Raw genomic sequence first — 22407 nt, 5'->3', positions numbered from 1 at the left:
TAAATCATTATACACTGGACATACACATTAAAAGTGATGTTCATCTTCAGTGCTACAAATCCTACAAAGTCAATGTTCTCTTGCAATACTTACATATCTGCCTGTTTCAATAAAAAAGATCATATGAGCCACAACGAAATCGAATAAGGGCTATTTTAAACTTACGTAACTTTACATTTAATAGATAAGGTTATAGTATAATAGTAGTCTTAAATGTGGTGTAGTAATTTGCTTTTCTAGACCTCGACAAGGAATCAATGTACAGTCAGGATGTGGACGTATCACCTTCCAGCCACCTCCCTTGAAGACAAAGAAATGGATAGATATCAGATTTAAGGCAACACAATGATATTGCGCATCCTCCTTGTCTGCTCTTTGTGGTAAAGATACATGAAAGGCCAATGTCACTTTAATATAAAAAAAAAACATCCGGTAACGGTTCACTTTTTTTAAATACATGAACAAAAGCTTTAACTTAGTTGGACTGACATCTTTTGTAAATAATCGAGTCTGGACCAGACAATCCAGTGATTAATACCATGAGCATCGATCCACGCAATTGGGACGATCACATGCATCAACAAAGTCATCGAGCCTGACCACCCGATAATTCGTTGTTGGATTGCGATTAGCATGTGTTTATGAATCACTGTCAAAAAGTGATGATACCAGGTGTTCGCCCTTTCGGTAGCACCTGTCACATACACAAACGTTAATGTTAGTTGCGAATTGTGTCTGCTGTGTACAAGTGCAGAGATTCAGCTGCTTATAAATAAAGAAAACACGTTTAAGAAACGTTATCGTTTGCAACAGCACTTTTGGGAGGCAGTTTTGACATTTCGTTCGTAGTTGAATCAGTATAATAAATAAATGCTACTGAGCTTATGATGAAACTCGGGGACTTCAGTCAAATAAATATAAAACGTCAACGCCAGAGAACAATCTTTCTTTTGTCTGTTGTTGTTTTCAACGCCGCAATATTGCAGCTTTAGGACGGATGTCTGTAACTAAGGGAGTCTAGACCCGACACTCCAATGATTGACATCATGAGCATCGATCCACGCAATTGGGATACGATGACATGCATCAACAAGTCATCGAGCCTGACCACCCGTTTCTGTTAGTCGCCTTTTACGACAAGCAGGTGACCAATTCTAACCCGGATCTTCACATGTGTCTCCATTATCTTCCGAAATTGATACTATTGGACGAAGAAGGCAAGATAGTGGTGAAAAGTATATAATTGTATCACTGAAAATCAGGTGTCCTCGAATGGCAGTGCGTAATATTATGCTGTTTAACCCTAACTTTGTGGATCATATCAGGGCAATGTAACGGGGACATTTTATATGGCTGTTAGTATAAATGTCTGCTAGAAATCTATTCTCAAGTGAGGTACCCTTCTTTAATAAGTATTCTCCTTCAAACAACTGGCAATCTATTTGAGTGAAGTCAACAAGCAATGAGTTACAATTCAGTGTTGAGTTATCTCCATTAACCACATATTGGTTGGTTGGTTGGTTTGTTGTTTTACGCCGCACTCAGCAATATTCCAGCTATATGACGGCGGTCTGTAAATAATCGAGTCTGGACCAGACAGTCATGTGATTGATATCATGTGCATCGATCCACGCAATTGGGATCGATGACATGCTTCAACCAAGTCAGTGAGCCTGACCACCCGATCCCGTTAGTCGCTTGAAGCTCATGTAGAATTCATTATAAATTTGAGTCAAGACAGTAAAACATTATCTCCCTAACGCCGCCAGAAGAATTTGCGATCAAGTTCAGTACAGTCAGAAGCAGGGGGTTACCGTGTAATATTGGGTTATCACACTTGAAACGCGGGTAGAATTAGCGATTAATAAAGACAGACATATACAGATAGAAAAAGAAACTAGACCAATATGTTTTGTTTAATTGGAATATGGGGGCGGTTTGCGTTTGCTCGTCACGCCGAAGACCCGGGTTCGCTTCCCGACATGGGTACAATGTGTGAAGCCAATTTCTTGTGTCCCCTGCCGTGATATTGCTGGAATATTGCTAAAAGCGGCGTAAAACAATACTCACTCACTATGATGTAGGCCAAATCGCTAGATAATTCTCGCAAGATTACTTAATAAAAGGGAACATTTATGTGAAATTTGAAATATGAAGCGAGAATTTCTGCTCGGATTGGCAAAATGAAAACACGGGAATTTGGGGAAAACAGTTTAACTTAAACTTCAGGTGTATCGATTATCGTTCAATACTTGTCAAATAGACAATTCGCTTCTTCCACTGATGTACCCACGTGAACTAGAATAAAATCAAGTCACTATTACCCGATGTGAACCACGCCATGTTCGAACAGACCATAGTCTAGGTCGAACAGGAGAACAATATTGATATTGTCTACCGAAGTATACTTTTCCCATGGAACCAAGATATGCTGTTCAAAGCGACGTTAAATTAAACATACTCTCTCATGCATTGTAAACAGTTGATCCTCATTAGTTATAGTGATAGTGAAAACAAAAGATGCTGTGGTTGCAGTGTTACTGTTTGCACATGGAGGTAGAGATGGTAAAATAAACTATAATGCAGGCGAGGGTTAAAAGGGGTTCTCTGGTACCGACCATTTGGGGTGGGTAGGGATGCTGGGATGTTTTTAAAAAAAGTTGTTCCAGGAAATGCTTGAAGAAAATAATTATGCTTCCGACTGTTGTAAATTGTTTTAATGGGTTCTCTTTTGGTCCGTAGCCTTCATTAAAAAAGGGGCGGTCGGGTAGCCTATTGGTTAAAGCGTTCGCTCGTCGCGCCGAAGACCGGTAATTTCATTCTTTTTAGTATTTGATAATTAGTCGATTTCCGATCTTTTATCCGGACAATATTCCGTGAAATGTGTTATTCTTAGTTTTTATTATTAGGTGCTACTTGAATCATTGGTAATGAAAGTAGTTCGTTTACGTTCAATGACGGCAGTGAGTTCAGAATAAGACAGTTTACCGGTAGACAATGCCGCTCACATGAGAGAAAGTTAATCATTCTTGGTAAACTCGCGACCGCACTACACCAACAAACCGAGTCCTAGAACCGTGTGAGGACACCATGACACGTTCGAGGGATCTATCTGAAGAAGTCATGAACGGATTTCGTTGTGTTTCAACCATCTCCGTCACCTGCAGCCGATTGGCCAACTACAAATATACACCCAGTATTACTTAATCATGTTATATATTGGTATCTTTAGATCATGATGTTCTTGATTTATCAAAGAAACGATTCATTACAAGTTGAGATGAATACAAAGTCGATTACAAAGCAGAAAGACCGCACTAGAACTAGAACTTTATAAGAGAATTTATTCTCTAAACGTTATGGTGGGAATAAGCATATATACGTCTGTGCAAAACACTTCGAGTGTGGACCTGTGAGTGCGTGCTTGCGTGCTTGCGTGCGTGCGTGCGTGCGTGCGTGCTTGCGTTCGCGCGCGTGTGTGTGTTCGTGCGCGCGTGTGTGTGTGTGGCGGGGGGGCGAGTGTAATGTGTGCGTGCGGGCTCATGTGCGTGCGTGTGCATTTGGATAACATTAATCACGTATGTTGAAAGTGTATTGAGGATGTTGCTGGGATATAATGAGACCACCAGAACACTTGTATCAAATAACGTCATAAGTGTACAACTATATGTGAATGCCTCTCCAAAATTTGAACTCATATGTTAAAAATGCTACCCAAACGAACCTAAAGTTTTACCCCCTTCCCCAATCTCGGCCTCACTAATTTCACCCCATATATATATATTTGGTTCATAGTGGGATACGAGTATTGTCTTATGTTGGTTGGCCTGAGTTTTTGAGAGAGTAGACTGTTCCTGAACACCTACTTTTAGAAATATATCTGCTCAAGATATTGATTTTATTTTGTTTTGTGTCTGATTTAAATCAATTTTAAATAGCTCAAGACATATCTTTAATGACATGAGACTGAGCCCAAACGCAACCACAAACAGTTCAATACCTGCAGGGTCGGTCGGGTAGCCTAGTGGTTAAAGCGTTCGCTCGTCACGCCGAAGACCCGGGTTCCATTCCCGACATGGGTACAATGTGTGAAGGCCATTTCTGGTTTCCCCCGCCGTGATATTGCTGGAATATTGCTAAAAGCGGCGTAAAACCATACTCACTCACTCACTCAATACTTGCAAGTCGAGATAATGTAGGTGACCTCTTCACCGACTGACTATCTGGCGATATCAAGGTAAGCTGTCCACCCGACTGACAATAACGAACTGCAAGTACTAGTGTTATGTCGAAATGTGAAATACGTCACGTTATTGTTGATAAAATATTGCTGTCATGATGAGGGCAAATGTTACGAACTTGTTTCCTGACGAGCTGGAGATCGCTGGTCATGGACAGAGGCCCTAGGGATCTAACCGCGCTTCTTGTCGTTCAGTAAACACTGATCAATGTCATGAACGGAGATCGAACAGAAGCCTTATTTGAAATACGGACACGAAGATGGAGATATTAGGCTATATGAACATCGACAGATGTCCAAAGTTAAACGCAACGCAAGTCGACCAGGACAAATCTCAGCGAGCTCGCCTGATCGCCTCTCAGCCAGTATGAACGCTTACCCTCTCGCTGGGTATATTTATAAGATCTCTAAGGTCTAGAGCAGTTGAGAGACTGTAGTACAATACAACAGGGGCATCTAGTATACTTTGGAGATAAATATTAATGAACGGTATTCTTTCTAACATAAGATGCGTCGTTAATAAACAATATTAGGATCATTGAAAGAATGTTTACTTTTTGTAAGTTGGTGGAACTAATTTCAGTTTTCTTAAACATATTTAAATATTTTTAAACCTAGTGGGAATAAATTGTTCCTCAGATTCAACATGGCCTTAGTCCCTCCTAGTGGACTTATGGAGATTGTGTTTTCCTTTGACACAGCCGGGACAATGAACGACTGTCTGACCGAAGTCAGAGGTCGGCTCCAGGACATGATACAGCGGCTCCAGGCTGACATCCCCGCCATCAGAATCGCCGTCTTCGCACACGGTGAATACTGTACCAAATCCACATATGTCACAAAATCGACTTCTCCACTGACGTCAAAAAGCTCTGGGACTTCGTCATGAACGTGAAAGGTACAGGGGGGCACTGATGACGGGGCCGAATGTTACGAGCTTGTTTTCAGACAAGGTTTGTTAGGAGTTGTCTTTGACACAGAGATCCAACCGAGGTCTTGTCGTCGTCGAAGACGACTACCCCCACGAACGAAACTTCAGAGCCAATAAACGAAATATAGACTGGAGAGGAGACAAAAACTCTCCATAAAATGGTTAGTTGAATTTTACCCTGTAATTTCGATCAACTTAGAAGGCTGCAACATTTTATAATCCTCTTCATAAATCATATGAAGAGATATAGGTACTCATGATATTCACTGATTTTATATCCAGGGAATAACAATTTATGGAGTTGAGTGTGACGACTGGGCTACGACGTTCTACCAGACAATTTGCATCGAGACAGGAGGACGACATCTTAAATTGGACAACTATACAAATATCTTTGACTTCATCATGGCCATCTGCTACAGGGAACACGGGGCAGATACCCTTCGTGTAATTTGACATATCTGGCCTCCCCTGTCGTATTTGAGTTATCGATTACCCACTATATTGTTATCTCAATACATGTGTCCAGGGTTAATTGATCCATGGATTGTCATTTCCAATGTTTGATTTCAAAAATAATATTTTGTTTATCTTGTCTGTAAGATTTGTTTTATTTATCAGGATTACGAAAAAGCGGTTCGAGTCATGTTTACGTCTCTACTGGATGGAGTAGCCTCCCCTTCCTCGCCAAAGAAGAAGACGCCAGCAAGTGCGGCTGAGAAAGGTGATAAGCCACCTATCTTTAAGAAGACGACATCCATTCCTGGAGTCGGGAAGGATGGGAAGAATGTTGCTGTTGCTAAGCCTGCCAAGATGAGGGTGAAGGTTCCCACCTTAAAGAAGACAGCATCCAACCGAGGAGTCCAAAAGTCTAAACGTAGATCAAACAGGATGCCCAGAACCAAATCATTGAAGGGAAGTTTCATAAATCATAAATTAAATAGCTATCTTTTCGCAATGTCACGTGTGGTGTTCATTGGGAGATCTGTACTCTCGTTATATGTTTGTAATTCCTGAAACCAGAAAGGTTTGTGGCACCTCTTCTGAGAAGAGCGGAAGTCTTTGAGTGAGTGAGTTTAAATTTTCGTCGCATCGGCATTATTTCAGCCATATAGCGACGAGACCAAGTTAATATACGTATTCACAATTGAGTTATGAATGCAAATGTATATTTTGTTTTAAAACACATTTGATCAAACTAACATAACAATAACATTAATACAGTTTAAAACACGGGTTGTAGGCCACAAGTAACCAAAGCTAGGCCACCTGCTGGGGATCATGGGGACCTACAGTACTTCGTCTTCCTGCATGATACTCCAGCAAGTCTTTCAGAACATCTTTTGCTAAAGAAACACGGATGTTCATTTCTGAGAACAATAAAACAGCTCTCTATGAAATAGCTGTTCAAGCCTGCTGGGGATCATAGAAACCTATGGTACCTCGTCTTCCTGCATGATACCCCAGCAAGTCTTTCAGAACATCTTTTGCTAAAGAAACACGGATGTTCATTTCTGAGAACAATAAAACAGCTCTCTATGAAATAGCTGTTCAAGCCTGCTGGGGATCATAGAAACCTATGGTACCTCGTCTTCCTGCATGATACCCCAGCAAGTCTTTCAGAACATCTTTTGCTAAAGAAACACGGATGTCATTTCTGAGAACAATAAACTAGCTCTCTATGAAAAACCTGTTCAAGCCTGCTGGGGATCATGGAGACCTATGGTGCCTCGTCTTCCTGCATGATACTCCAGCAAGTCTTTGAGAACATCTTTTGCTAAAGAAACACGGATGTTCATTTCTGAGAACAATAAACTAGCTCTCTATGAAATAGCTGTTCAAGCCAAACGATACAGACGAAGGGTCGTAGTATTCAACACGTTTGACACCATATCCCCGGGAATGTTACTTGGGAAAGTGTCTTTGTGTGGAGGGTGGTGTACAGAAGAGCTTCAAGTCACAATAAGTCTCTTTCTATGATGAAGTCCTTTGACTATGCTTGGGAGCGTCTGAGATCACGCCCTCGCGCCCGATATGTGTACAGACAAGGCAGCATAATGTCGTCAGAGGAAATATAAGAACTGTACAGATCGTGTGAGAATTATTAAAAAGAAAATGTAAAAAAAACAAAAAAGTGTCTAATGGAAAGTATTTACCTTATCATAATGTAGAATTGATATTATTACGTGGCGATTCCCAAATTGAAACAATATGTTAACTCAGAAATCTGGTATACAATCAACAAAATCACAAAATTTACTAGGTTTACAAATAACTGCAAATTACTGCACAGCAATTAAAATGGCAGTACACAAGAGAGTAGTAGTACAATAGTAGTCAGTATAATATGCGAGAGCAGTGGAAAGGACAATGACAAGAATAATAATCACCTCGCTGCAACAGTGGTCAAGCTCCCGAGATAGACCAGGCTAGAATTCCAGGGTGAAATGGAATCTTCACACAAAAGCTGGTCTTGATGTAATGTGAGATGAGACAGGGCCGCGCCCGATCCACTCATATAGTCCAACCAGCTTCCCACACTTTCCCAACAGTGCTTTACCAGTCCAGTGTCACTAGAAAAATCACAGAATATTCCACACGTTTCTATAACGCTTGACATCCATCCACGCTATTCCGGAAGTTTATAGATAATTCGAGCATCTAAATATAATAACTTACTCACCATTAAGTACATTAATAGAATGTCCAAATACAATACAAGGAACGTCTACTGAATCTCAACAGAATCAGTATAAAAATAAAAATACAGTTCCAATCATTGTATAACAATACATAGCGATACATGATTTGAATATTGACCATGATCATGTCACAGCTCAACATCAAGATGTTTGTGATCTCATGGCGTGAAGCATCGGGTGACTAGGCCCTATAATTTCGCTGCGTTGCAGTGTACATCGTTTTCTGTTCATGCTTTCACTCTCTATTTAGCCTGGTCGCTAGGTTTACAAGTGAACACTTGACTTTCCTTTGCATGTGTTTGTGATGTGTATCAGCCTTGGGGCAGGATAAGTTCACCTTTCCATGAACACCTGGTATCATCACTATTTGATGGTGATTCATAAATAGACCCGTGAAGATCCGGGCCGAATAGATCTTCAGCAACCCATGCTTGCCTTAAAAGGCGACTATGCTTGTCGTAAGAGGTGACTAACAGGAATGGATGTCAGACTTGTTGACTTAGTTGATGCGTGTCATCGTATCACAATTGTGTAGATCGATGTTCATGATATCAATCACTGGATTGTCTGGTTCAGACTCTAATATTTAGACCGCCGTCATATAGCTGGAATATAGCTGAGTGCGGCGTTAAACAACAAATGAACATGATTAATAAATACATGCTCATAATTTAGTCGGAATCCCTAATTCGACTTTTTTTCATAGGCAGGCCTGATATAGATATAAAAACAACACGACGCTGAAACACCCTACCATATGCCTAAACAAAATTGATACAAATATACTGACCAATTACTCACACACTCCCGCATACACACAGATCCATCACAACTCCGTTGGTACTATATTGATAAACGCATACGGATATAGCTTAAATAAAACTAATGTCATGAATACATATATCATTAAAGTTAAGTTAGCAGACTAACAAACCGGTGATGACTTGAATCAAACTTGGGTCAAGTGAAATATTGTAAATAAATGTCCAAGAAACCTATCACCAGTTGTGTATTAGGCGCAAAAAAAGTAATCTTTTAAAGCTTTAAACCATGTAGAAGTATTCATTGAGCGCTGACTAAGCGCTTTAACCGTTCATTTTTTGGCTATAATATCGCTAATTTAAGATACATACCTAGAAACATAACAGGGGCGAACCGGGATTCGAACCAGTAATCATAGGTGTCTGGTGTGCCCTGGGACGGAACTCTGCACAGCGAATCGTGGCGTCTTAGACGACTGGGCCCCCAATGCCACAAAAAGATTCTCTTTACAGAATATAGAAATGAATCGTAAAAGCCCTTTTTGATATAAACAGTAAATCTTCTTCAAAAACTTTGCTGTGTGTGTCCAGACATCTAAATCTTCATTGTCACCTATCTTCACGTGTATGCTATTTGCTGTGTGTGTCCAGACATCTAAATCTTCATTGTCATCTATCTTCACGTTTGTGATATTTGCTGTGTGTGTCCACACATCTATTTCTTCATTGTCATCTATCTTCACGTGTATGATATTTGCTGTGTGTGTCCAGACACCTAAATCTTCATTGTCATCTATCTTCACGTTTGTGATATTTGCTGTGTGTGTCCAGACATCTAAATCTTCATTGTCATCTATCTTCACGTTTGTGATATTTGCTGTGTGTGTCCACACATCTATTTCTTCATTGTCATCTATCTTCACGTGTATGATATTTGCTGTGTGTGTCCAGACACCTAAATCTTCATTGTCATCTATCTTCACGTTTGTGATATTTGCTGTGTGTGTCCAGACATCTAAATCTTCATTGTCATCTATCTTCACGTTTGTGATATTTGCTGTGTGTGTCCACACATTTATTTCTTCATTGTCATCTATCTTCACGTTTGTGATATTTGCTGTGTGTGTCCACACATCTAAATCTTCATTGTCATCTATCTTCACGTGTATGATATTTGCTGTGTGTGTCCAGACACCTAAATCTTCATTGTCATCTATCTTCACGTGTGTGGTATTTGCTGTGTGTGTCCAGACACCTAAATCTTCATTGTCATCTATCTTCACGTTTGTGATATTTGCTGTGTGTGTCCACACATCTATTTCTTCATTGTCACATACATTTACGTATATACTTTGTGTGTGATTAATTACATTGAGAGAGAAAAATTGACCCCGAATTGACACATGTGTGCATACAGTTGTAGATATGCATGTATAACAATTCTTGTATATAGACCGGAGAACTTGTAAACAATAAACCCTCTTAGCGATCGTGTATTTCCACACGGAGATGGCATCTTCATGTAAAAGCAGCCCCGCTTGTTGCACGGGCGCAAGTGTCAAACTGCTATATCACAGTACATTTACTACTTGAAAATGAACAAACATACTGAATAAATGATATCGAGGAAGCTTTCTTATTATCAGCCTTTCCACAATATTCACATCCACGTTGGCAATATTATCCATGTGTATTTGTGAAAATGAACACGCATAATAAAATTAACACGTTCATCAAGCATATTACGCCTACTAATGTCCAGGGCCCCGTTCCTCAAAGCGATCTTAGCGCTACGATGATCGTAACCCTATGTTAAAGTATGGGACTTACGATCAACTCAGCGCTAAAATCGCTTTGAGGAACGGGGCCCACGGTGTATCTTTAAAACCATGATTGATTTCATTGTTTGTTTGTTGTTTAACGCCGCATTCAGCAATATTCCAGCTATATGACGGCGGGCTGTAAATAATCGAGTCTGGACCAGCCAATCCAGTGATTGACATCATGAGCATCGTTCCTCGCAATTGGGATACCATGACATGCATCAACCAAGTCAGCGAGTCTTAATTACCACCTGATCCCGTTAGTCGTCTCTTACGACAAGCATAGTCGCCTTTTACGGCAAGCATGGGTTGCTGAAGACCTATTCTAGCCGGGATATTATCATGACTGTAGGGAGTGGTGTGCATTGAAGGATATTCTCAGGTTAATTATATGAATTTCATACGAAATGCTACAATACTAATCCTACATATTCTTATGTAAGTATTTTGTATTATGCACAAATGGTGATGAAATGTATTTGGGGGTATTATCTGATGATTGGTATTTAAATTTCAACACCACTGATTTAAACATAAAATTATTTGTATGTGAAAAAGGCAAATGATATTCGGACACAAGTCGCCACCATTAATCTCATTTATCTATTCAGGTCAATATTTGCTGTAAGATCTGTTATTTCTATTGATATAAGAATGGCTTTGGAAGTAAGCCAGAGACCATATCGGTATGTAGTAAGTGGACTTTCACCCGTTATCTGTGGACATGTGACCAACCGGGCACAACTGATTACTGGATCACATTCCGCGAAGTAATTACGTCACACATTCTTGCCAAACTTGTCACACTGCACTGCGATACCGAGTCCTATACACACGCGTGGGGAACTTAATGTAAACAAAGAGTGTTTGAGAGATACGTCTCAGAAGCCAAGAACGCTTATCCTAACTGAACAGTCTCATTCACATGTATATAAATCACGGTACAGTATACACGGTATCATGATTAATATTGATCCTGCTTTATTTCTTATGCTCTGCGTGTTTCTGCAAAATGTATACACCTATTGCAAAATACCTTTTTATGAACTGTCTTCCTCTTGTAGCTTAGACCCATATGCGTAAGATAAACAGAAATATACTGCTTATACATGGTTAGACCACTGGTCAGATAATGTTACTGAGACACTCTCGGGGGGAAAATAAACTGAGTATTCACCCATTTTTGGTGGTGGCTACAAATGGAAGAAATAGAAATTTCGGTGGTGATGTGTTTGATGCGGGCTTCAATTTATTTCAAAAGTGAAATGATCAATGTGGAATAATAACCTTTGAACAAATATATCACATGGAACTGGTCAGTGTAGTAGTGCTGATATATCATATTGAGATGGCATATGATCTGGACATGTGACCTAAAATGTTATTTATCTTACAACTGTACTATGTGGCCTGAATTACGACATAAACTTGATTGATTGATTGATGACAATATATTTGAAAGCATGTTTGAACCATCATCTCTGAAACAGAGGCCAAAGTTGAAGTATGTTCATGCCTTCATGGAACACGGACTCATGCCACACAGGAACTTCAAACAGGGGCCTGAGGTGAAACACCGACAGATAGACGGACTTGAAATAATCATAACGCGAATGCTGTATTTAATGATAACAATATAATTGTAACGTATGATGAAATTCCCTCAACACAGACGAAATATGAATGAAGAAACATAAAAATGTAACAGAGGCTTCAAAATATATTTTTTATTTTCATTTGGGGTCACATTAATATTTTGCTTGATAAGATATTCCGCGAAGAAATGACCTCATGCCCAGTTATTCAAACTCCTCACATTGCAGACTCAAACTATATACGGCTTAAATATCTACCAAAGTACAGTGAAAGGAGCATTGCTATCAACAACGTATTGAGGTGTATGCTCAAACGTTTCTGAATGTGTTTCATACCTCAGTTCTGAACAAGCACGAATCAAAAAGACCACTTTTCCTGAAATAAAATAGGTGCAGTAACTCCCCGACTACGTTATACGTAAACTGATTAATCACTTTGAGCTCCTTTGTTTTTAACAGAAGCCTCCATTGAAACACGGGCAAAAACACAGAGACATGAACATGTCGTCAAATATCCAAAAGTCCACCGCAGAGCGAGTCTGAACCTGCAGACCGAAACAAGCCAACGCGGGCTCGTCGCTATCGCCTCTCAGTCAGTATAAAAGCTAAGGTACTCGCTGAGTAAGATCAGTCAGCTGACATAAACTACCCTGTGTGTACAACATATCAATATAAAAGGTAATTCGTTATTATACAAATCATAGGATCAATTAAACGGGATAATTTATAACATAACTGTACAATGCATTCCGAAAACAGCGTTGCCTAAGATAAATGTACTCGAAATACTTGATTATTGAAATAATAATATGCAAGCTTTCGGCCTGTTAAGCAGATTCAACATGGCTTTACTTCCCCCTGGTGGACTTCCGGAGATTGTCTTCTCCTTTGACACAACCGGCTCCATGAGCGACTGTCTCGCCGAAGTCAGAGGACGGCTCCAGGACATGATACAGCGGCTGCAGGCTGACATCCCCGCCATCAGAATCGCCGTCTTCGCACACGGTGACTACTGTACCAAATCCACATATGTCACAAAGTGGATCGACTTTTCCACTGACGTCAAAGAGCTCTGCGACTTCGTCATGAACGTTGAAGATACAGGAGGTGATTACGACAGCGGCGAGTGTTACGAGCTTGTTCTCCGACAAGTTGGGGAGGAATTGTCATGGACACCAGGATCTAACCGTGTTCTCGTCGTCGTCGGGGACGACAAGCCCCACGAACCAAACTTCAAAGCCAATAAACTAAAAATAGACTGGAGAATGGAGACGCAAACTCTGAATAAAATGGTATGTTGAATTCCTATTAATTTCTGTGTTGTGTCCTTTCCCATTACAGTCCAACTCTGTTGTGTCGAAGTTGAGGAGACCAACATAATTGCTTCGAGTTATCCGAGGTTCGACACACCCGAGAAGGAGTGTACAGGGACCGAGAATTTTACTTCGAGACAACAGCTGTAAATTCGACACAACGGTGTTTATTCACTTTTTCTATTTATTAACGTTAATTTCAGGGAATAAAAATCTACGGAGTTCAGTGCGGTACGGACAATACGACGTTCTACGAAACCATTTCCAACGAGACAGGAGGTCGGCATCTTAAATTGGACAACTTTACAAACATCTTTGACTTCCTCATGGCCATCTGCTACAGGGAACATGGAGAAGATATCCTTCATGTAGGTTGAAATAAATTAACCTCATTATAACTTCTGTAGAGCGGCTGTCATTTTAGTTGTGTGAATTTCGTTGTTATAAGATTCGTTTCATCAATGAATTTTGCCCTTATCAGGTGTACGAGAAAGAGGTTCGAGCCCGTTGCAGTAATGGTGCCATCAGTAAAGACATGGAAGGAATGTTTACATCCCTACGTGATGGAATTGTCTCCCCTTCTCCACCAACGACGACAATTACAATCGGTGCCGCCAAAAAAGATGTGAAGGGTCCAAAGTTAAAGAAACCTCCTGCATCCACCCAAAGAGTCAGAAAGGCCAAACCTAAATCGACCAGGAAGCCAAGAAAGAAATCAGTGAAGGTAAAATATTCTCTTATATATTTTTAAATCGCGATGACACTGTTTAGTTCTTGTTTACATTGTGTTAGGATATGACAAGTACAAGGAGTCTCATAATACACTTACATTATTCCAGAAACCAACAAAGTTTGTGACACCACTTCTGAGAAGAGAGGAAGTCTTTGAGAACAACTTCAGCTTACGAAACATGGACTGGTCACCGTGGGTCAAGGTTATCTCCTCTGACGTTCCACTCAAACATGATGCACAATGGGAGAAGCGACGGAGTGCCAACCCTGGATTCAGAAAGAAGACAATCTTCAAGTCTGAGAACAATAAGCCAGCTCTCTATGAGATCGGTGTTCAGACCACCCGATACGGACGAAAGTTTGTAGTATTCAGCAAGTTCTGTCGCCATATTCCTCATAATGTCAACTGGGAAACGCGGCTTCTCGGAAACAAAATTGTCAGAGCTCAGGTGAACAATGTTGTGTCGCAGGACTGCAGTGTCCATGTGCGGAGGGTGGTGTACAGAAGAGCCTCAAGTCACGTTAAAACAGCCGCTTTAATAAAGTCCTATGACTTCGCTTGGATGCGTCTGAGATCACGCTCAGGTGCTCGACATGTTAACAAACAAACTTGCACGATTTCATCTGACAAGATGTAATAGTCACTGATCCCTCACATTGACTATTTCACTGTTTAAGAAGTGACAGATAATATGCGAGCTTTTAGTTTGACTTCATATGGCTTAATCGACATATGACCTCGTCTCATGTCATACTGCTCCTTAATGTGAAGGATAGAACATTGCATGTCTTACAGTGCGTGAGTGATAAACAGCGCGTCCGATTGACTGTGAGCATGTTAAATATTAGTGAAAGATTGTATTTCTTTTATTGTTTACAGTTAATGGTTAAGTGAGATTCACTATGAAAATATGAATAAACGTTTTTACTTAAATGTGCTAGTTAATGGGGTTTTTTTGCAGACACTTTGAGGTGTACGAAATGGGAAGCTTTATGATGCAACGTGAAAGAATATGTTTAGCGATATATATATATAATGTGTGTGTGTGTGTGTGTGTGTGTGTGTGTGTGTGTGTGTGTGTGTGTGTGTGTGTGTGTGTGCGTGCTGACACACAGTAACGAATTGTAAAGAATACAGTTTGGAACAAAAAATATGCGATATACAAGTGATACAACTTAAATCCTTATAAGTCCTGAACTCGATCGAAACTTTTGTACAATAACAGTGACCTGACGGGTGAACGACGGAAAGAGAGCATAGTTGTAGTTGGAAAAAAAGATATATACTGATATACAAACACTTTGTGTTACTGTCCATGCCCGTAGCAGTTTGGTTCACATTGCCACTCAGGATAGTCGTTTACGAGTTATCTCCCTTTACATGCGCTGCGAACTGTGTGAACTGTGCATTTATATCCGGCAAGTTGTTCACTGTTATTTTCGCTATGTTAGGTAAACGGTTATAATGTGGTATATAGACTTCCTGATGATTAAAACAAATATGCGAATCCATCATAATTTGTCAACTGCAGTGCCTACGTGTTGTCTTACTCGAAAAAGCCACACAAGGGCCGAGATTGTTTAAAACTGATATTCTGATTTAGAATTATCAGTTTGTTTGCAAAGAGACTAAGGGAGTGCTTGCTTCTCATATTCAGTGATTACTTTAGCACATTAAGTAATGTGCACATGTTACCTCATGTTATTTATATAGTTCGAACCCTATTTAACTGAAACATCACATGATGATAGTCTTATACAGTATTTACTACTTTTATACGATGTAGCATTTCTTTTACAAATATCAATGTAACACAAATTATTATTTTGACACGTGAGCTAGAGTTGGAACACCTGACAGGGAACGATAATATGGGTAGCTGAAGATACTTCTGAAATCAACAAGAATCGGGTTAAAATCGATAACGTCCAACAACATAAACAAAGACCAATCACATAGTCTAACATTCGACTGATCATTCTTCGCGTATTAGATATGTCTCAACACAATAACATAACGACTATTTTTAGGTTCCTACATGTATTCGGACCGCTTCCGTGATCTAGTGTCGATGTAAGTTTCTCTTCAAAGCAGCTCTCACTCACTATCCTCTCTGAAACAGCCATACGTCTCGGATATATAGTTCTGAAGTAATCACCAGACAAGGCTAGGAAGGTCAATTAGCATACTCAAAAGTGTATATAACAAGGTGAAACCAACGATAGGAATCTGACATATTTACACTAATCGTAAAACTAAAATACGAAAGTACTAATGTGGACGATACCAGATCATGTTTCATGCCTTAATGAGGCTTCCTAAATGCTGGTAGGTATGTGGAGGTCATTTTCAAATTTGTCGCACCACTGACCAAAATTATGTCCGATGCACTTTCATATTTTGACTTGTATCATATGTTTCCGTGTTTGTTCAGGTGAACACTTGACTTGCATGTGCATGTGCATGTGTTTTTGACAGGTGCCATCGGTGGGAGAGGATGAGCTCACCCTTTTCACGAGCACCAGTCCTGGTATCGTAAATGATTGATAATGGTTCATAAACACATGCTTATGACATAGCTGCACACACACATGTAACTATAAATACATGAAACAATTTGACAGACAAACAGACTTACAGACATGTAGTCTGTTTGAACGATTTGAATAACAGTCATCGGCTGAGAATCTATTAATGCTTCGTAATTAGAAGCATTACCTGCATTCGCACTTCTTGTAAGTTATGTATCTTCCTCTTATTTATGCACGATCATTTTATCACGATATTTCTTTTACCCAGTCAATATATGCTTTAATGTTTGTGTTATTACTATTTTAAACACCTAGACCGCCTCCGTGGTCTTGTGGTAGAGCGTCCGCCCGGAGAGCGGAAGGTCCAGGGTTCGATCCCGGCCGCGTCATACAAAAAGACGTTAAAAGATTGTACTTGTTGTTACCCTGTCTGGCGCTCGGCATTAAGGGGCTAAAACAAGGACTGGTCGGCTCGGAGTCAGTATACTGTGTCTGAGTGGGGTATTCATGTTAAACTGCGGCATGGTATCTCAGTGAGCTAGCACTATAAATCGGCATCAGTCCGGACTAGTACAAGCAGCCACACACACAAATACACGTGCACGCACGTCGCTATATAAGTGCAATAATCTTGGACGCGACGTTAAACCCAATTTCACCTCACCTCACCTTTAAACACCTAAATTAATCACTTTGGATACATTTAATTTGCACGATCATTTTATCAGCATATTTCTCATATCCAGTCAATATCTGCTTCAATGTATGTGTTATTACTATTTTAAAAACCTACATTAATCACTTTTGACACCTTTAATTTGCACGATCATTTTATCACCATATTTTATCTTATCCAGTCAATATCTGCTTTAATGTATGTGTTATTACGTTTTTAAACACCTAAATGAATCACTTTGAATACCTGTAATTTGTACGATCATTTTATCACCATATTTCTCTTATCCAGTCAATATCTGCTTTAATGTATGTGTTATTGCGTTCTTAAACACCTAAATGAATCACTTTGAATACCTGTAATTTGTACGATCATTTTATCACCATATTTCTCTTATCCAGTCAATATCTGCTTTAATGTATGTGTTTTTACGTTTTTAAACACCTAAATGAATCACTTTGAATACCTGTAATTTGTACGATCATTTTATCACCATATTTCTCTTATCCAGTCAATATATCTGCTTTAATGTATGTGTTATTCCTATTTTTGACTTCACCGATGATTGTCGTCACTACCCTTGTGTGTACATAACAGGCTTCTCTACTTCACTATAACAATATCTACTCTACTGTATAAACATTGCCTCCTAAAATTTTACTTGTATATATACTTGCTAACCACACTCGGTATATCATTTGCTTGATAACGGTGTTAGAACCTACACCGAAACGTCGCTCTTAATTGTAATAAAGAAGTTGTTCATCCATAAATTCTTATACTTACTTGGTAAAGGTACTCAAACTTCGAAATGCCTATCAAAGAACTTTAAAGTGCACAATACAATTCTATCATGAAGAGCCCCACGTTAATCAAACTACGAATATTATTATTACACAAGGGAACTGTCCATTGTCTTTTACCAATATATCTCGTGGAAAGTGGTTATATATTTTTCAGGTATTGTCTCGTATATGTAACAAGATGGCTTATTCACTAAACTAACCACAGCAATAACCTATAGGTACAATAGAGATGAACGAAATATAGACGTACCTTGTTATTTTGTTAATGTTTTAGATAACCAAATGATACACTACATGTACGTCAGTCATGTATAATGTAATGTTCCATTTATTCTAGTCCAACACATGTATTAATGAACAACTAACTGACTACAAATGTATCAGAAATATATAAATTATGCCCTGATACTAACATTGAGTCAGACACATATTTCGCTGAGCAAGTAAAACATTCCGCGAAGCATGACGTCATGCACAAAATACAAACTTTGTACACTGCAGATATCTACCGCTCATGGCGAAAATATCTACCGACGGACAGTGTAAGGAGCACTGGTATAAACAGCGTATTTGAGAGAGTACGTTCAACTGTTTCTGAACATATGTTTCATATATCAGTTCTGTATGACCCGCTTTTCCCCAAATCAAATATGTTCGATACAGACAAGACAACATTTTTTTCATCCACGAATTTTAGTTCGTTTTGTTTTCATAAGCAAAGCCTAAGTTGAAACACTGTCGAGAAACACAGAGGCATGAACATTTTCACAACCGCAGAGCATGTCTAAACTTGTCTAAACGAGTCTGAGCGAGGCGGCATCGATCGTCTTTCAGCCAGTATAAAAGCTAGCGGGCTCGCCCAGTAAGATCATTCAGCACACATAGCATACGCAGCTGCAGTTGAGAGACTTTATTGCATAAACCATATCTCACAGCAGCGAATGACCATAGTTCACGAACTACCGTCACTAATCAAAGAAAAACAGGTAATCACATTAACAGTACTTGTTTGTCTAATGTTCCTTTTTTTTTTTGTTTAACGCCGCACTCAGCAATATTCCAGCTATATGAGGGCGGTCTGTAAATAATCGAGTCATAACCATGAAACACTGCGATTCATCAACCAAGTCACCGAGCCTGACCACCCGATCCCGTTAGTCGCCTCTTACGACAAGCAAACGTGCCTTTTACGCCCCGGATCTTCACGGGGCGTATGTCTATATAAATTAAAATGGGCTTTGCAAAGAAAACAACTTTCAAATTTGTGAAGGAAATGTATTAAAGATAAAGAAATTACTTTACGAAAAATAACATAAAGAAACATGTTAATTAAAATGAACAATTTTAAAACAGATTCAACATGGCTTTGCTTCCTCCTGGTGGACTTCCGGAGATTGTCTTCTCCTTTGACACTACTGCCTCCATGTGCGACTGTCTCGCCGAAGTCAGAGGTCGACTCCAGGACATGATACAGCGGCTCCAGGCTGACATCCCTGCCGTCAGAATCGCCGTCTTCGCACACGGTGACTACTGCACTAAATCCACATATGTCACAAAATGGATCGACTTCTCCACTGACGTCAAAGGGCTCTGCGACTTCGTCATGAACGTTGAAGATACAGGAGGCACATACGACCACGGCGAGTGTTACGAGCTTGTTCTCCGACAAGTTAGGGAAGAGTTGTCATGGACCCCAGGATCTAACCGTGTTCTCGTCGTCGTCGGAGACGACAAGCCCCACGAACCATACTTCAAAGCCAATAAACTAAAAATAGACTGGAAAACGGAGACACAAACTCTGAATGAAATGGTTTGTTCGATTTCTATTAATTTCCAGGTTGTGGTCATTTTCAGACATAAATCAAATAATAAGAACACAACACTCACCACGGTCAAACACCTTTGTGTCGACGTTGAAGGGGCTTACGTTAATTTATCCGAGTAAAGTTATCCGGGGTTCGACACAACCGAAAATAATGAAAAAAGAAGAAATGTGCAGGGACTTTGCTTTTACTTCGCGACAACAACCGTAACTTCGACACAATGATGTTTATTCACTTATTCTATATAGAGCATTCATCACGAGTGTTTTTTAATATGGGAAATATCACACCGAGTCTTAGTTAATCGGTATTTGCCGAGCCTTTGGCGAGGCAAATACCGATTAACGGGACGAGGTTGATATTTCCCATATTAAAAAACACGAGTGATGAATTCTATTTATCATTTTTGCTTCCAAATTAAGGAATAATTGCATTAAACATTAACATCAGCAACTTGTCGAAATCTTACGTATAGATCGTGCGTAGTGATACATGTTTTCCATAGCCATGTAAACCAAAATAAACAATTCCCTGAGAAAAAAAGTTCCTCGGATTATTTTAAACAAAATAATTGAACAGACTTTTGCAGAATAATTGAAACTTTAATAACGGTAACAACAACGATTCTGTGTAATCTGATTATATCTCTGGTGTAACTTCACTTATAATATATAGTTTCAAATCAAACCGCTCACTCTTCCGGTTATCTAATTTGCATATCTAATTTGCATACTTATGTCAATGGGGTATGTCATACATGTTTTTATGTCATAAGCTTATGTCATGGATAAATGCTTAAGTTAAATGATAAATGTTAATATTAATTTCAGGGAGTAAAAATCTACGGAGTTCAGTGCGACACGGAAAATACGACGTTCTACGAAACCATTTCCTACAAGACAGGAGGTCGGCATCTTAAATTGGAAAACTTTACAAACATCTTTGACTTCCTTATGGCCATCTGCTACAGGGAACAGGGGGCAGAGATTCTTCATGTAAGTTGAAATAACTGCACCACTTTAAAATCCGTAGAGCGGCTGTCATTTTGATTCTGTGATATTCGTTGTTATAAGATTCCTTTCATCAATGATTATTTGCCCTCATCAGGTATACGAGAAAGAGGTTCGAGCCCGTTGCGCTGATGGTGCCCTCAGCAAAGACATGGAAGGAATGTTTACATCCCTACGTGATGGAATTGTCTCCCCTTCTCCACCAAAGACAACGATTACAATCAGTGCCGCTAAGAAAGATGTGAAGGTTCCCACCTTAAAGAAAATAACATCCATCCAAAGAGTCAGAAAGCCCAAACCTAAATCCATCAGAAATCCAAGAAAGAAATCGTTCAAGGTAAAATATTCTCTCAATTGTTTTTAAATGCGCGATGACACTGTTTAATTCTTGTTTACATTGTGTTAGTCTATGACCAGTACAAGGAGTCTCATAATACACTTTAATTATTCCAGAAACCAACAAAGTTTGTGACACCACTTCTGAGAAGAGAGGAAGTCTTTGAGAACAACTTCAGCTTGAGAAACATGGACTGGTCACCGTGGGTCAAAGTTATCTCCCCTGACGTCCCACTCAAACAGGATGCACAATGGGAGAAAAGACGGGGTACCAACCCTGGATTCAGAAAGAAGACAATCTTCAAGTCTCAGAACAATAAGCCAGCTCTCTATGAGATCGGAGTTCAGACCATCCGGTACGGACGAAGGTGTGTGGTATTCAGCAAGTTCTCCCACTATATTCCCAATAATGTTAATTGGGAAACACGGCTTCTTGGAAACAAACTTGTCAGAGCTCAGGTGAACAACGTTGTGTCTCAGGACTGCAGTGTCTATGTGCGGAGGGTGGTGTACAGAAGAGCATCATACCACGTCAAAACAGCTTCCATGATAAAGTCCTATGACTACGCTTGGAGGCGTCTGAGGAGATCACGTTCTACTGCTAGACATGTAGTCAAACAAGGCACTACAATTTCATCAGACAAAGTATAGAATGTTTCTGAACATATCAAAAGCGAAACGGAAATTATGGACGTTTTCTACAGATGCCATATATTAAAGGACATTCCGGAATTTGCTGAGATAAAGTGTGCTATGTTCGTAATTATTAATAATAGTATTGTACATTTGACTTTGAAAGACATCGAAGTCGAATCTCATATTGTACGAACTTGCCAGAACATTTATGTGAATGAGAGGGCATGATGTGTCATTACATGTACAGTGCGTGACTGAGTGAGTGAGTGAGTGAGTGAGGTTTTACGCCGCTTTTAGCAATATTCCAGCAATATCACGGCGGGGGACACCAGAAATGGGCTTCACACATTGCACCCATGTCGGGAATCGAACCCGGGTCTTCGGCGTGACGAGCGAACGCTTTAACCACTAGGCTACCCGACCGCCCCTGCGTGACTGAAGAAGTGTGTTCTCCCGAATGACTGATAAACGTCAGTGACCGGTTATGTGTG

At 39.8% G+C, this 22407-nt stretch overlaps 2 protein-coding genes across 2 annotated transcripts; both read left to right on the top strand.

Moving 5' to 3' along the window:
* Positions 1-12603: 12603 nt before the first annotated feature.
* LOC124141935 lies at positions 12604-15031 on the top strand. The gene is made up of 5 exons (XM_046510133.2): positions 12604-12730; positions 12888-13344; positions 13569-13733; positions 13847-14089; positions 14205-15031. Exons 2-5 carry the CDS (start codon positions 12895-12897, stop codon positions 14733-14735), a joined length of 1389 nt encoding a protein of 462 aa, XP_046366089.2. The 5' UTR covers positions 12604-12730; positions 12888-12894; the 3' UTR covers positions 14736-15031.
* Positions 15032-18991: 3960 nt separating this feature from the next.
* Positions 18992-22175, top strand: LOC124141948. The gene is made up of 5 exons (XM_046510142.2): positions 18992-19097; positions 19465-19921; positions 20765-20929; positions 21042-21281; positions 21398-22175. The coding sequence occupies exons 2-5, from the start codon at positions 19472-19474 to the stop codon at positions 21929-21931; spliced, it is 1389 nt and encodes a 462-aa protein (XP_046366098.2). The 5' UTR covers positions 18992-19097; positions 19465-19471; the 3' UTR covers positions 21932-22175.
* Positions 22176-22407: the final 232 nt, after the last annotated feature.

The sequence above is a fragment of the Haliotis rufescens genome, unplaced genomic scaffold (genome assembly GCF_023055435.1).
Source record: "Haliotis rufescens isolate VD_foot unplaced genomic scaffold, xgHalRufe1.0.p SCAF_2, whole genome shotgun sequence".
NCBI classification, from domain to species: Eukaryota; Metazoa; Mollusca; class Gastropoda; order Lepetellida; family Haliotidae; genus Haliotis; species Haliotis rufescens.
This window is presented reverse-complemented; position numbering and strand designations above follow the sequence as displayed.